At 52.5% G+C, this 14,772-nt stretch overlaps 1 protein-coding gene across 18 annotated transcripts in view; it reads right to left on the bottom strand.

Annotated features, from left to right (window-relative positions):
* The window catches only part of BCOR (BCL6 corepressor), a 119,065-nt gene that overhangs the window by 10,341 nt on the left and 93,952 nt on the right, over window positions 1–14,772 (bottom strand). For 12 of the 18 annotated variants that reach the window (XM_024988315.2, XM_005228295.5, XM_005228296.5 and 9 more), the window contains 8 exons: window positions 13,980–14,058; window positions 10,213–13,056; window positions 9,512–9,565; window positions 8,854–9,040; window positions 3,053–3,313; window positions 2,403–2,747; window positions 1,474–1,799; window positions 932–1,186 (listed from right to left, as the gene is read on the bottom strand). In XM_024988315.2, the coding sequence (XP_024844083.1) occupies window positions 932–1,186; window positions 1,474–1,799; window positions 2,403–2,747; window positions 3,053–3,313; window positions 8,854–9,040; window positions 9,512–9,565; window positions 10,213–13,056; window positions 13,980–14,058 (4,351 nt within the window). The remainder of the gene's footprint in view (window positions 1–931; window positions 1,187–1,473; window positions 1,800–2,402; window positions 2,748–3,052; window positions 3,314–8,853; window positions 9,041–9,511; window positions 9,566–10,212; window positions 13,057–13,979; window positions 14,059–14,772) is intronic. The other 6 variants (XM_024988323.2, XM_024988325.2, XM_059883574.1 and 3 more) reach the window with 3 other exon arrangements.

The raw sequence follows: 14,772 nt of genomic DNA, 5'->3' as shown, positions 1-14,772 counted from the left end.
GTGGGGGAGGCACACAGGGCAGAAGGAGTCATCTATCTCACAGAGGTTCTAAACTGTAAAAAGGGCAATTCCAATGTGAGCCAGTCTTGGTGAGGAGCGTGGTGGGGGAGGGTGGGCTGTGGAGCCAGACTGTAGACTGCCAGTATCAGTTAACCCCTCTGAGGCTCAGTCTCCTCATCTGGAAGTGGGCTAGTCCTAGCTACTGCCACGTGAAGATGCCTCCCTTACAAGGGTGAAGGGAGTTACTGTGGATCACACAAGCTTAGAAAGATATCAGTTACCTTTCTATCTATATTGCTCTGGCAGTAGAGGCCATGGTTGTCATCAGCTGTGCCAGGTTTGGGTTGGGATACAGCGGTGTGGACCAGGAGTCCTGGTTAAGGACCAAACCTCCTTTACCATCAGCCCTGGGCTCCAGTACCCTCTCTCAAAGAGACCCCTCAGGTCTGCCCCATCACCACCCCTACTCTGCACAGACATTTCCCGCTGTTACCCCACGGTGGGGGGGGGGGGGGGCATCACTCTGCCTCCAAACAGCGCAGCAGCCAAAAGTAGAGTTAATAACTTCTCTACCCCTTGCTAATCAGAATCCAAAAGGGCTCATTAAAATTCCCCTAGTCGCCAAGCCCTGGGTTAGGTCAGATTTTATATCAGAGATAAGTGAGCCAGACTGGAAGATGCCGAAGCAGCCTACCTGCCTGAACACGAAGCAAACATCAGAGAAGCCTTTCTTTTCACACCGCGACTGAACAAGCCACCAAAGAGCCAGCAGCGTGAGCGGGGGCTAACGCAAACATCCCATTGGAACACCCAGCCCAGCCCCAAACGTGGAGGAGAGTTGGGCTCTGAGGTTCCACCCTCCGCCCCCGCCAATGGGGCCCCCACCCCCGGAGCGGCAGCCGGTATCCAGCACACCCACGAGGATGCTCACCTCGTAGCCCAGCCGGGCAGCCCGCTGCAGGAGCGTCTCGCCTGCATTCTTATTGACAATAAGCCTCCGCGCTTCTGGTGGCATCGGGCGGGACTGGGTGGCCTCCGGCGGAGAGCTTGAGCAGGGCAGCTGTGACGTCTGCGAAACTGGTAGCAGTGGTTGCAAACGGTCCAGCGGCTTCTGGTCTTGCTTGGCCGGTGACAGATCATAGTCAGAACTGGGCTCGGGCCGCTTTCGGAATCTCCGGACGGTCACCTACCAAGAAAGCGGGCAGCGCACACATTGTGGGATGTCCTTCCGCCATAGCGCTTTCCCCCTCCTCTTTTGTGTGGGTGTGGGTGTGGGGGGGCGGGGAGAAGGGGTTGTGTTTCTACTAGCCGGAAACTTTAGCACCACCCAGGATACAGGCCCCCTAGGACAGGGCAGTGACATTTTGGGGGAGGGTGTTCAGGAAAAGGAAACCTTTGTCCCCGGAAGCGGAGAAGCGGGCAGGCAGGATGCACTGGCACGACCCAGGGGGGAGTGCCGGGGGCAAGAGGTACCTTGCCATCGGCATTCTCCACGTAGTAGTCCCCTGGCAGCGGCAAGCTCCGCCTGGGCTCCTGCGGGATCAAATGCTTGGTTTTGCACAGTCGCTTCCCGGATGGTTTCTCGCTGTTGTCGGGGTATCTCTGCAGCAGGGAGGCAGCCTGGCAATCCTCCTCTTCGTCCGTGCACAGCACATCTGTCTTCTGGCTTTCTTTAATTTTCTGCTGTTTGGCAGGCAGCCTCGAGCCTGCCGTACAGCTTGGCTGACTCTGCTTTCTGCCGGTTAAATTGGTGGATGAAAAGCTCCTCATGGGCGGAGAGCCGGAGAACACAGGCAAACCTAAATCCGGAGGGGGCGGGGGGGGGGGGGGGGGCAGGCGGGCGGGAGGCAGGGGGTGGGGAGAGAAAAAGCAGGCGTTACACAGTTGTAGCCGGTGCGGAAAGAAAAGCCCATTGTTATCACTGATCACTGGAGTGGCTTCAGTTTTTAAAGATATACCAATTATGTTTTCAAAGCATTAATATTTTAATTATCCCACATTCAAACGCCAAATGGCAAGTTGTTTCAAAGGGCCTGGACAGGGGTGCAGAAGCCAGCCCTTCCTGCTCTCCAGCCCCCACCCATAGGGGGCCTTGGGTACTTGGGACGTGGAGACTGGGGACTGCCTGAGCCTGGAGTGAGGGGTCACCCAGGGCCTCCCTTCTTTGCCCATCCATGAGGCGGGTGAGGTGCAGCCCAGGAAATGGAGCTCCCTCCTCACGGTATATTCGAGAAGGAAGTGTGGACGCTGAAAGGACCTCATGGAGAGAACTCCCCACCTGCCACATGCTACTCCGTCAACTTGGATGGAGCTCAGGTCTCCTCCAGGGCCCTTTCCCACAGAGGGCAGGTGACCCAACCTCCAGGAGCCCCTCCCACCCCCCCAAAACAACCCGTGCATACCTTGTTCACTGTCACTGGATTTGAGGGACTCTTCCGACCAGGTTCTGTTGCCTTTGGCTTCTGCCCTTTTCCTGCCAGGTTTCTCTTCGGAGATGTTATTGCCCTGGGCGGCAACCTCAGGCTGAGCTGCCTGGGTCACTTCCTTCCTGCCCTGCCGGCCAGGTTTGCTCTCTGCTGCCGACACCTGCTGCTCCCACCGTTCTCTAAGGTGCAGCAAGTGGCGTTGCTTTTTGGGATGGAGCCCTGTTAATTCAATGCACACCTTCAGGTTGGTCAGCTCACTATAATGTGGGTCTTCTAAGTGGTTAGAGGAACTGTTTGTCATTTCCCTCTCAGGCCAGTCATCTAATGGAGAAATAACTATAAATTAATCAAAAAGCCCCCTGGGGCGGGGAAGAAACTGTCTTATACATCACTGCCGGGGTGGGGGAGGGGAGGGGTGTGGTCACTGTGGAACTTGTCACCAAGTCTCGGGAGGGGGGCCTATTTGCCTTTGGTCATCTTTGGGCTCCTGTACCTGGCTTGGGACGGGGGAGGTGTGAGTGGGTTGCCCCAGGGCTCCAAGGTGGGACTGGAACCTTCCATTGCTCCACCCCCGGACTTTACTTCCCCTGGGTGCCCTGTGGGGCCGGCAGCCGGGCCAAGCTCACCTTTGGAGACCCGTCTTCGCTTGGCTTTCAGCAGCGGGTCCTCAGGGAGCTCTTCCACAGTGGTCTCAGTGTGGCTGCTGTCCCCTGAGACCTTGCGCTTTCTGTCCGCCCGGAGGGTGGGGCTGTTCGGCATGTCTGGGGTGACCTGGTCGGCGGAGGGATCGCTCACCGGCTGCCGATCCAGGAAGTATTTCTCCACGGAAACATCTTTGTCGTCTGGGGCTTCAAAGGGGTCGTGTTTGCTTCCGGCACTATAATCGCCTGTCGGGGCGGGCAGGGAGAACAACAGGGAAGGAAGGAACAGAGGTCACGAGGCAGGCAGGGTTGGGGAGCCGGCGCGATCCCTACGCGTCGGATCCCTACGCCCGAGGTAATCTGCTACCAACAGACCCTCCCCTTTGGAGACTGGGGGCCTCCCGTGCTGGAAGCACAAGACCCTCGGAAAGACCATGTCCCAAAGGAAGGGCACCTGAAGATACTCGGCCCAGAAAATGAGGGGTGTGGGACACTCACTATTGCCCTTCTCCGTGTCCATAGTTGAGGTCGGAGAAAGTCAAGATGAGGCATCAATATCACTCTTCTATAAGCACATGAGAGAACTGCCTGCCAGCCACCTCCCAGTTGGTCAACTTTGATGGCACTCAGGTCCCCTCCTGGACCTTTACCAACTGCGAGTAGGTGAGCCCGCAGCAAGCTTAAGCCAGGGCTGAGCGACCCGTCTCTATGGAAACAGCTGCTGAGGTCATTATTTTGAAATAAAAGGACGACGTAATAAAAAGACCAAATGTCCCCCAAATGCCACACCCACAGGGACAGAACCAATGTTCACTTGGGTCAGCAGGGGCAAGGGTGAAGAGAACAGGGCAAGAATGGTGGGAGGCTTGGAGACCAAGGGAGGAGGAAGCCTGGCAAAGCCAAAGGCAAGGCTTCCTGTTGTTGTATGTACAAAGGTGAAGGGCAGTTTCAAAGAACTCAACCAGATCTCTACAAGTCCCTGTGCCCTCTTTCCACAACCACTGGGGGGAAAAGCATTTCACTGCCACCAACGGGGCGGGGGGGGGGGAGCCGCGCGCACACGGGGCACTCCTCCATGTTCCAAAGACTAGACTCCACCCCCTTCACTGGGGGCTGAACCGCTCACACCCCAGCCCTGCCTGCTTCGGCTCCTTCCACTCAATCTAGCACCACTTGGGGCTTTTCTTCCAATCATCCCAGCCTCACATCACTCCTCACTTTTGCTCCAGCCAAAGAACAGTTTGATTGCATTGCTGATCGTATTTTTTCCTAGCATGCAAATAATTCCATAATGATTGTGTTCCCCTAAGATGACCCTGACCATCACCCCGGGGTGGGGGGTGGGTTGGTATGACTTTGGTATTTCCGTTAACACCTAAGCTATGCTCCTTGAGCACATCTTTTAGATGAAATCATAGACACACTCTTCATGTTCCCATATATAACACTTCTGCCCAGCTGGCTAGCCCCCTAATCAACCTCTCTTGCGCGGGCATTCTCAGCATTTAATGGCAGTCAGTTGTGGGGACAAATTTCACCCCGGCCTTGGATAGCCTGGCCTGTGTTCTCAATGCTGGAACCCATTGATCTTTTCTCCAAGGGCATCCCAAGGTGGGACAGCTCCCCGTCTACCCTTGCCAAGGGATGGTGGAATCACCTCAACTGCTTGGGTCTCCTGTCATGGCAGCAGGAAAAATCCCAGACTCCTGGCCTGTGCTCATGGGGGATATAGTCCAGATCACTGAGGGCCTGGGAAGAGGGTGTGCTGCAACTCTCACCTTGGCTGCTTTGTGACCCTCTGAACCACTCTGGCAGGAACAGCACCTCTTTACAACTTGGCCCCCTTCAGTTGTAAAGTGGGAGTGTTACTGCAAGCCTCCTCCTGTGGGTGGGCTTCAGAAACACAAGGAAAGGCTGGAAAAATTCCTTTAACCAAAAGATGCCAAGATTTTCAGAGCAGACTGAATTTCAGGCCTGAAATGTATGCTATCTTAAGAGGTGAGCCCTCCTGGTTACACCACTGGACTTCTCTGGTCCAATCAGCCTTTCCTAAAAGCCCCATGGAAGAAGACCCATGGAGAAGTGTAACGGCTACTTTACGAACCCCCATGTCCAATTTTAAAGTTCATTCAAAGTGAGTTCCCCCCCACCTACTTTAGCTAGGAAAGATGGTTCCAACTCGGTGGTTTGGAAGGAGAGGTAACTGGGTGATGTCAGCGAATGCCGTCAGTGTGGGGCCCTGCCCATCTGAGATGTCCCCAATCACGTGAAGAAGCTGTCTACCCTCAGTGTTTCTGATTCCACTTTCACCTACTACATTTTAACCCTGTATCTGTAACAGTCTCAATCCATCTAGGGAGGCATCTGGCTCAGGGAGAAGGTTTTCCATCTAAGTTTTCACCCTCAAGGCCAGCTACCTTCATTAACAGTGAAATTACTTTATATCTTTGGCTACAAAAGGCCAGTATTTCTTGCCCATAGAAAACCACTTGGGGGATCTATGATGACAGCTTCTCAGGTGTGGGCAGGCAGTGACCGTGGAAGCTCTTCCTTCTGTTCCTGGAAGAGTAAGTGCACCCCAATGAGTCAGACCCTTCCTGGGGGCTCCTCTAGGCTTCCCATCTGGTAAAAGCTGCCTGGGTGCAGAGGGCACCCCTTCACTCACCAGGACCAAGAGTGCGCCACACACATGCCCACCATACCCACTCAGCTAGGGAGGGCGCTCCTGCACCTGACCTTCCCAATGGTCCTTGTCCCCAGGGACCCCATGATAATGTCCGTGGTTCCTCATCCTGGACTATTACTCAGGAAATTTCCACTGCTCAAATCAGGGCTCACTGAAATCATCCCCCCACGCACATCGCTTAGTTGCTTTCTTCCCCATTAGGTGAGAGGATCTTTCCCCAAATAGGTCCATCCAGTCTCCCTCTCCCAGTGCCCGAGTCTTTCAGGGCAAAGATCTCAATTCTTCTCAGTTAAGGCCCCGCAAGACCTTATGCTAGTGTGACCCTACCCAGGCCAATAATAACCCTGAAGAACCCTGAAGGACATCCAGCCTGACTGGCCAAGATACCCATGGCCACCACCTACGGGGGAAGAGACTCTTGTGTCACCTGGAGCTTTTCAATCACTGTTCTAACCACAGGACTACACAGGACCCAGAAGATGACCCTTGAGGGTAAAGGAGATGGACAGAGAGATACATGGGGATCCCAACCATCAGGCTTGGCCATCACTGCTACTTTTGGTCCTCCTAAAAGTGGGAAGCCATGGGCCCTTGGTCACCCAGTCTAAGCAGGTGTGAACATGGCTGTGTTGTTTGAGGTTTAACACTTGCTCCCTGCAGTGTGGTCATATGACTCACAACACATATATCCCATAATTTATCATGGTTGTGCCATAGCATCACCTCAGAGAAGCATCACCATAGCAACATTTACAAGTCACCGTGGCAACAAAGCACCCTCACCATTGAGGAGCCATGCCCGGTGAGGCCTAAACAAGGTGGGAGGGCTCTGAGATGTTGGAGGGCTCCCCACAATTGAAATCCCCTTCTCTGCAGCTTAAGTATAGCACTGCCAGTAAAGGCTAACCTTGTTAAAACTTACACCCTCTACAGAGGAAGCCTAGGGAATCTCTGTTTCAAATTAGTTTACAAATGTGCAGATGCTCATATGGAAGAGAAGTTCCCTGAGCTAAGAAGTTTCATGAAGCCCCTTGACTGAGGTTTCCTCCAGTTTCTGGCCAGGCACTGCAGGCGGTCATTTCAAGTTCGAGAACGAAGGGGCCAATACCTCCTTGTCCCACCCCATTTTCAAATGTCACTGAGGGTTCCTAGCGATAATGAACTTCCCAGTTTGAGGAACCTCCAAACTCATTTGGTGAACTTCCAAAATAAAATTGAACTCAGCCACCCCTGCGATCATAAAGAACAGTGATCATAACAAATGAAAATCCTGGCCATTGTATTTTCAAGTTAATTCACTTTTTTTTTGAACAAGCCACTTGCAAGCCCCACCATCTTAGAAGCACCTGGTCACTCTCGGGGGAGGCTACTTCAGGAGGGGGAAGGCAGACAGAGACGTCTGGACCTCTCATGACCCCAGCCCACCCCAGCTCCCACATGCTCACTCTGTGGCTCTCAACCACACTGACACCCATTAGAAGGACCCTCTGAGCCAGCATGGGCTCAAGATATGACGGTTCAAGGACAGGAAGGCCCATTAATTTCCAGTTGAATGGACTGAACACCTGCTGTGCTGTGGATTCGGAGGCGGCAGTAAGGACAATGGCTCCTTTAATTAGGTGAACCTTCTCAACCGACTACAAACCACAAGTCTCCAGAAGGCAAACGGAGCTCCTCACCTTCCCCAACCCTCCTCCTGCCCTCCCATGGTGGCAGTGATTCAATGACTCACTGGACCATGTCCTGGGTGCTCCAGGAAGAAACCCATGCCCTGAGCTCAGAGGGGGTAGTCGGGGGTGGGGGGTTGGTGAGGTGGCTTTCCAAATCAACTGGGGCTCAGGCCCTGCTCCCCACCAGCCTCGTCTTGAGGCTCAGCAGGCAAGATGGGGAAAGACACATTAACTTCTCTGGGAAGAAGGCTGGAGTAAAGCCACAGAGATGTGAGGGGTACTGGCCACCTTGGGTCTGGCCATGTTGCTGGAAAAAAGGGCAAGAAGACTCAAGCGAGCTAACTTCCTGCTCCCTTCCTCCAGCTTCCCTCACCATCCCCCCAGAACAGGCAGACCCCGCTTCCCCTCCCTAGAGAAGCACCCTTCGAGACCATGCAGAACCAGCCGGTCCTGGTGTGGCTCACCCAGAATCCTGGCCCGGAGATCCATGGCTGGCAAGGATGGCTAGACAGACCTGTTCTCTGAGCAGCTGCCACCCAAATGTCAAGCCACCGGAAGCGTATTGCTTCCTCTCAACTCCCTCAGCGCTGGGAGCTGAATCACCCCGTTCCCACCAAGGACCCAGACCTTCCAAATGTGCCCACCATCCCCAACCGTCCTGTCTCAGGAGGATTCTGCACCCACCCTGTCCTCGATGTTCACCTCATGCCCTCATTCACCATCACTGGTGAGGTCTGTGGGGTCCGGAGTGGGCTGCAGGCCCCAAGCACGCACACTGAAGAAAACAGGGAAAGACCTCCACTGGCCGCCAACACACCTCCTGAGCTCAGGAAGTTGACAATACATCCCGAAGTCAACCCCAGTGGAGGAGCAGTGGTTGGGACAGCAGTGACCCAAGGCAAGCCCTAGCTTTCTCTCCAATTCTGCCTGCATTAACATAAGACACCCCCTGTCTAGTGGGGTGTGATAAACATGTTTATCCCATGCCCTTGGAGTGTGCTGTCAACTCCTAATGGCTGCAAACAAACCTGCCACAGAAAATAACTATGCTCATCTTGCTGGTGCCTTCATCAGCCCTCATCCCATTTTAGCAAAACTTCTGCTTTTGGAGGGAGAAGACGAGGACGTTCCATTTCCTACTAGAGGAGACCATTGCTATGGAAGGTCTGGCTCTGGCTGCAAGTGTCATTCATTCCACTGCTACCAAAAACCCATACCCCTACCTGCTATAAAATATTTGCTGCGCTTGAGGTCTTGCATCGCCATTCCTCTGCTCTATTATATTACATTAACTACGGGACCAGTGTTTCTCTGGAAAAGGAGACACATCCCAGGAAACAATGTCTCACACATGCCTCATGTATAAAACAGCCAAATCGCCCTGTTCTCACCAACATGGCACAACACACAAGCCACTGGGGTTCACTTACATCTCTCACTGTTGTTGTGGTCGGCAATGGCCTCCTCCAGGGCGACCGACTTTGGCTTTTTGTCCTGACTTCCTTTCAACCTTTCCCAGTCAGTGGGGCTGAATTTGCACACCTCGGAGTCCTTGGTTGGGGGGTGGCCACCTTCTCGCTCTTTCATCTCCAACTCTGAGAAGCGCATCATTGCACGCTAGGAAGAGAATGGAGATGAAAAAAAAACAAACACCTTACCATCAAAGCTACTTCATTGGCCTTACCTTAAAGGAAAGTATTTTCCAAGAAAAGTTTGCCCAAAACCAACCACACTTTATGATACAACTGAGATATTTTAAAAGTTAATGATACAAATATAAGAGTGTCTATATGTTAAGCAGTCCCACACTCTGTATTCATAAAGCCATATGTGTGTAGAGATATATGCGGTGTGTATGTAGAGCCATACATACACTGGCATAGAGACAGACATTCTCTTTCGAAGGTAAATAAAACAAAACAAACACAACGCAAAGAAAGCAAAACAAAAAACACAACAGAAAAGAAAACAAATGCACAATGAATAAAGACGACCATGGCCCACAAACTTCCCTTTGTATATTTGGAAATGAAATTTAACTCAAAAAGTTTATGTAAGATTCTAGTAATAAAAATTTGAAGAACTGACCTCACAGTAAGCAGCGGGTAGACATAAAATACTGTCCTCTTGTAATCCTTCCATCTATGTAATTAAAATGGGCACTCAATGGATCATTTAGATAACTTCATCCATTTTTATAAGCATAAACCAATTTTTTTCTTAACATTGCAAAACAATTTGGCTTTATTTAGCTTTTAATTAAAAGTAAAATATCTTAAGGAAATTCCTAGACAACATCTATCATTCACTAGCAAGTTAAATACATACTCTATCCCTTTAATCGAGGTTTTTTTGTTGTTTTTTCTTTTTTTGGTGAAAGAAAAACTGCACAAATCTCACAGACATGCGGCGGCTACACACCTCCACCAAGTATCACGTAAGGCATTCTAAGCAGTGCTGTTAGATTCATTTGTTAACGTACAGTAAAGTAACGGCAGAGAAATCAAAGCAATTGATACGTCAATGTCATGCAGTATTTTAGACATCCTCTAAAACTTCCGTTATCAGCATTCAAGTGGAGTTTGCTTAAAATCCACAAGAATCCACTTATGTTCCCTTACTGGATACATTTCAAAAAATTATATTATCATAAACTTCATTAATCAAATCTGCCCGGTGTCCTGCTCTAGTACCCCCGCCCCCTTCCTCTTTGAACATTAAAAAAAATAAACAAAACAAAAAAAAACTGACAACTGGTCAGGCTCCTGCAATTTGGGTGGGGGGCTCACCTGCAATGCCCGCTGCTCCCGGCTGAGCTGACTGGAATCGGCATACAGTTCGGTAGTGACGCACTTGAACCGGTCACCCACGTAACCAGCAGAGTTGGCGATTCTCTTTGCCAGCTTAGATGGCTTTGGTTTCAGAACTTTGCCATCAGTTGATTCTGCCTCATCGGCTCCATCTTTGGTATAGGTGGGGGTGGCGTCCACGCTCGGTGGGGCACCGCCCACGCAAAATGGTTTGGGTTCCTCTTGGGTTTTCCCGAAAGTGACCGCAGGGCCATCGCTCCCCGGGGTCGGCTCCAGGAACGGAGTGGAGACCGGCATTGCCAGATTCTCCTTGTTGGTTCCCGCTGGAACATTCTCCTTGCTTAAGTTGAAAACTGACTGGCCTGGAGCCTGTTTGAAAGCATAGGTGTCGTGGAAGTCATTGATGCGCCCCAGCTCATCTCTGAGGGTGACGAAATCCCGGTGGGGCTGCAGGGCCGGCTCAGCTGGGGGTTTGCTGGGCTCAGTGCTCTGGCCGACACTCTCAGCTGTGAAGCCGGGTTTGGATGTGTTGGCTTCAGTCTTCGCGTCGGGCTCTTCCCGGAGGAGGTCTACATAGACAAGCTTGTCACTCTTAACAACGGTCTTCCCTTGATTCCAGCTAGGGCTGGGCTTGAGGTTCTTGTCCGTGGTGACTTCTGGATGTAACTTGGTGCCACTAGCTTCGAGTATCTCGGAAAACCTGTTTCGGAGGCTTGGGTCCTCGTAGCGGGCCCTCTCATGGGACCGGGACCTCCTCTCTGGTTTCTCCTCTTTAGTGATCTCAATGGGTGTGTGAGGTATCAACATGGGATGCACCATGCCCAACCCCAGCGCGTCCTGGTAGGTCACGAACTCCGGCCGGCCTGTGGGCAGCCCGTAGGGCAGTCCAGGCTTTGGGGCGAGGTGCCCAGGAAAGAGACTGCCGCTGGGCAACAACACCGGGTGAGGGTAGACAGGGCCTTTGCCATGCAAGGAGAGGGGACTTAAGGCAATGCCTTCGGGTGCTGGGTAAGGGAGGTAACTCCTGGGGTAGGGAATTGGTGGGGACCTGAACGCCTCATTTGGAGAGAGAAATATCGAGCTTGGTGGGAGCCCGTTCTCATTTGCTTTGAAGCTTGGCTCTGGGTTGCTGGCTTTGGCGCCCTTGCTGCCGGTGCTGCCGCTGTGCTTGGCAGGCGTGGTCGGGGGCTGGCCCACGTGCTGGATGACAGACGGTGTGGTGTCCACAGAGCCCCTGCTGGTCTTGCTGCCATCAGCAGTGGCGTTTGGGGCTGGAGATGCAGAGGCTGGGCGGCCGGCACTGGACACTGAGCCGGACACATTAGTGACCACGGTGTCGGTGGCGCCCATGCGGGGACACGAAGAACTGCGCTGCTGCGGGAGGGCCCAGTCCAAGGCCTTGTTCTTCAGCGGCAGGCCTTTGCCATTGTTCTCTTCGTTAGGACTTGGCCCAGGCACCACCCAGGACGAGGGAGCCGTGCTAATGATCTCAGATCTATAGATAGCACAGCCGTTTCCTGGAGGAGATAGTGTTTCTTTCGGAATCTCACTTCCGGAGAGCACTAGGCCACTTCCAGCTCTGCTGTGAACCAGGACGGTGGGTGCCATCTTCTTCATGTGGTCAGCTTTGGAAGTGTCTACATCCACCACTTTAGAAGACAAGTCTAGTGGCTTATCGGTGACGTCTTTGGTAACCGTCTGCTTCTCCAACAGAGGAGGTGAGCTGCCATCCTTTCTGTCCTGACCCGCTGTTTTCCGAGTGTGCCCAGGAACTGGCTGGGCGCTTTCGGCTCCTTCTGGAGCCTTTGGATACTTGCTGCTGCAGAGCCTGGCTGCGGGAAACTCGCTGCTGACCGTCATGTATGGCTTTGACAGGGTGACAGAGGGTGAGGTGGAGATCCGGGCATAGTGCTTGTGGAATTCAGAGTAGGTGTCCGCAGTAGGCTGGGAGGGAAGGTGGACTCGGGGTGAAGGCCGAGGCGAGGGGGGCAACAGGAGAGCCGTGTCCCCTGGCAGGCCGCTGGTGACCGCCTTGGCGGAGGGCACCCTAGGCTGTTTACTGTTCTGGATGTGGGGGTATGAGTGAGAATCGACCGGGTTCCCAGGACTAACACCCATCTTCCAGGGCAGGCTTTTGTCTGTGCAGTGGACCAGAGGCGGGATGGCTGGGGAAGCGGAAGGCGTCGAGAGCCTCATGGGGGAAGCCAGGGACGATGGGATGTGGGGACTGACGTAGTGAGGTGGCGGCAGGTAGAGAAATCGCTCCCCGTTGGTGCAGACTGGCGAATATAGCGGCTGGGCCAGGCCATACGACTGCTGAGGTAGCAAGGCCTTGTACATGTTCAGGGAATACTTATTTGGCGAGTCAAGGAAAGGGTAGATGGCTGGCGTGGCCCCCTCCATGTAGGGATTGACCCAGGGTAGCCGCAGGTAACTAGCACCATTGATGTTGAGCGGGCTCTGTTTGTCACTGGCAGGCCTGTCTAAGCCCAGAGTTTCTGCCGTGGGGACAGCACTTTTTTGTATTCCTGGTGGTGTTTTGTATATAGCACTGAAGCCATTCGGAGGCTTTCCAGAGACAGCGGAGGCCTCCACCGTCTCGGGTGTATTCGGTTTGAACTGCATCTCTGGGGTTCTTTCGGAAGAAAACCCCAGACCGCCTAGAGTGGTTGTGGCAGCCTCCCGCCCTTTCTCTGAGCCCAGTCCACACAAGCTAGAATAGACGATGTTTCCGGGAACACGCAGTCCTTCCCGGATCAGGCCAGTGCGGTCCATGCTCAGCGCTGCCAGGCCATCGATCCGATGGGCCGTGGTTGCATCCACCTTCATACAAGAAGAACATGGGTGTTACCAAGGATGTGCCTCCAAAGCAGCCCATCCCAAAGAGAAACCACAGACTAGCTCAGTAGGATATCAGCCTCAAGATCTGAGCGGAAAGGGTTAAAAAAGCAAGGCTTCACAAGGTCCGTGGCCCCCTCCCCCCTTATCCAGCACCCTCCTCTGCCTGCCTTCTCACCTTTGTCCGACTAGTATCCTGGAAGCACATAAAATGATCCCTTTAGACTTGAGGCCCTTGCATTAATTCAGTCATCTATTAACTCTGGAAAATCCACCTTCTCAGCAAAAATTCTTCGCTGCAACTGAGGTGGTACCAACTCCACTGCTCTCAGCACCGACCTTGTGGGGTACAGATCTCAGACTCACCCTCCCTGGGTCCACTCAGGATGGGGTGGGGTGATGTTCACTGGGGCTTTCCCAGATGTGTGGAGGCATTATTTAACATAATAAAAAAACCCCAATCTTTCAGGGGGACAGCAAGGAACAGAAGACTTGAGCTGTCTCATTTCGAATCAATAAAGAGGCCATGGGTCAAACTGCAGTTGTGTCTTTCGACTTCTTCTCCCTGGTGTCTGAAGATGGCTCTGTTTCATATTTTACTGGGAAGGTAAATCCTCAGGGTCTACTTGGAGGCTAGAAATTTATCCAGCTGGGAGCGCCGGTGGGGCACATAGCTTATCAAGGAAAAGGTGGTACGGATCCCACCAGTCACCAGGATATTAGGGCATAAATGGCAAGCGCAGCCAAGAAAGCAAGCCAGGAAGAAACTGGGTGAAGCCTTGTCCCACTGCCTAGGCTTTCTCCAGCAGCCCCCCAAAGGCCCTTTAATGGTATGCAAATGAATGCACGATTGATTACAGATCACTGATACTCAGATAGCACATCAACAGAAGCCATTAATCTCTTACCACGTTGTGGTTCAAGGGATTTTCTTCCCTTAGTTCCAGTCTGGCCTTTGAAGCGTCACCATCATTTACGGGAATTTTCCTATTTAAAAGGACATACCAACTTCATGAAAACATTCCTCATTTAATGTATCTTTCATAGATTACCCCGGAACAGGCCAGTTTCTAAAAACTCTTTTTTCCCAACTGCCCTTAAAAAAACCAAAAATTCCTCCCCCATGGCCCATATTGAAAGTTATCCCCAAATGGTGATTTAATCGAACTGGGAAAAAAACCAAAGCAAGGCAAGGGAACGGGGATGCGAAATCACAAATATGTCCCTGAGTTGGGTAAGGTAGAAATTCTGCACAACTATGTCTCCTTCACGATTGTTTCTCCACACAGGCTGGGCAGGGCTGTCTGGGCCCTGCAGTCCGAGCAGACCCTTATAAGCTCCACCGGAGGACAGGCGTGTGGGTACAATGGCCAAAGCCAAAAGGGCAGACCTGGAGGCTAAAGTCTATGGGCCAGCCATGTCAACCATTTCTGTGTTACCCAGGAGGACAGGTTCTCAAAACTTTTCCCCAAAGTTAGGCACCACGTCCTATGAAACTGGTTTCCATGGTGATAATGAAGCCATATTTGACGGCCTTTATCAAAATGATGGGGGATACACACAAATATACAAATGTTAGCCGCTCCAGAGGAAGAGGCCACACATCTGTGCCAGGCTGTTGTGGCTGCCCTGAGACTTGTTATCAGAGAGCATCGATAAAGAAAGTGCTTGGTGCCAACTTCCAAATCCCCAGGATAAAAT

The sequence above is a fragment of the Bos taurus genome, chromosome X (assembly GCF_002263795.3).
Source record: "Bos taurus isolate L1 Dominette 01449 registration number 42190680 breed Hereford chromosome X, ARS-UCD2.0, whole genome shotgun sequence".
In the NCBI taxonomy this organism is placed as follows: Eukaryota; Metazoa; Chordata; class Mammalia; order Artiodactyla; family Bovidae; genus Bos; species Bos taurus.
This window is presented reverse-complemented; position numbering and strand designations above follow the sequence as displayed.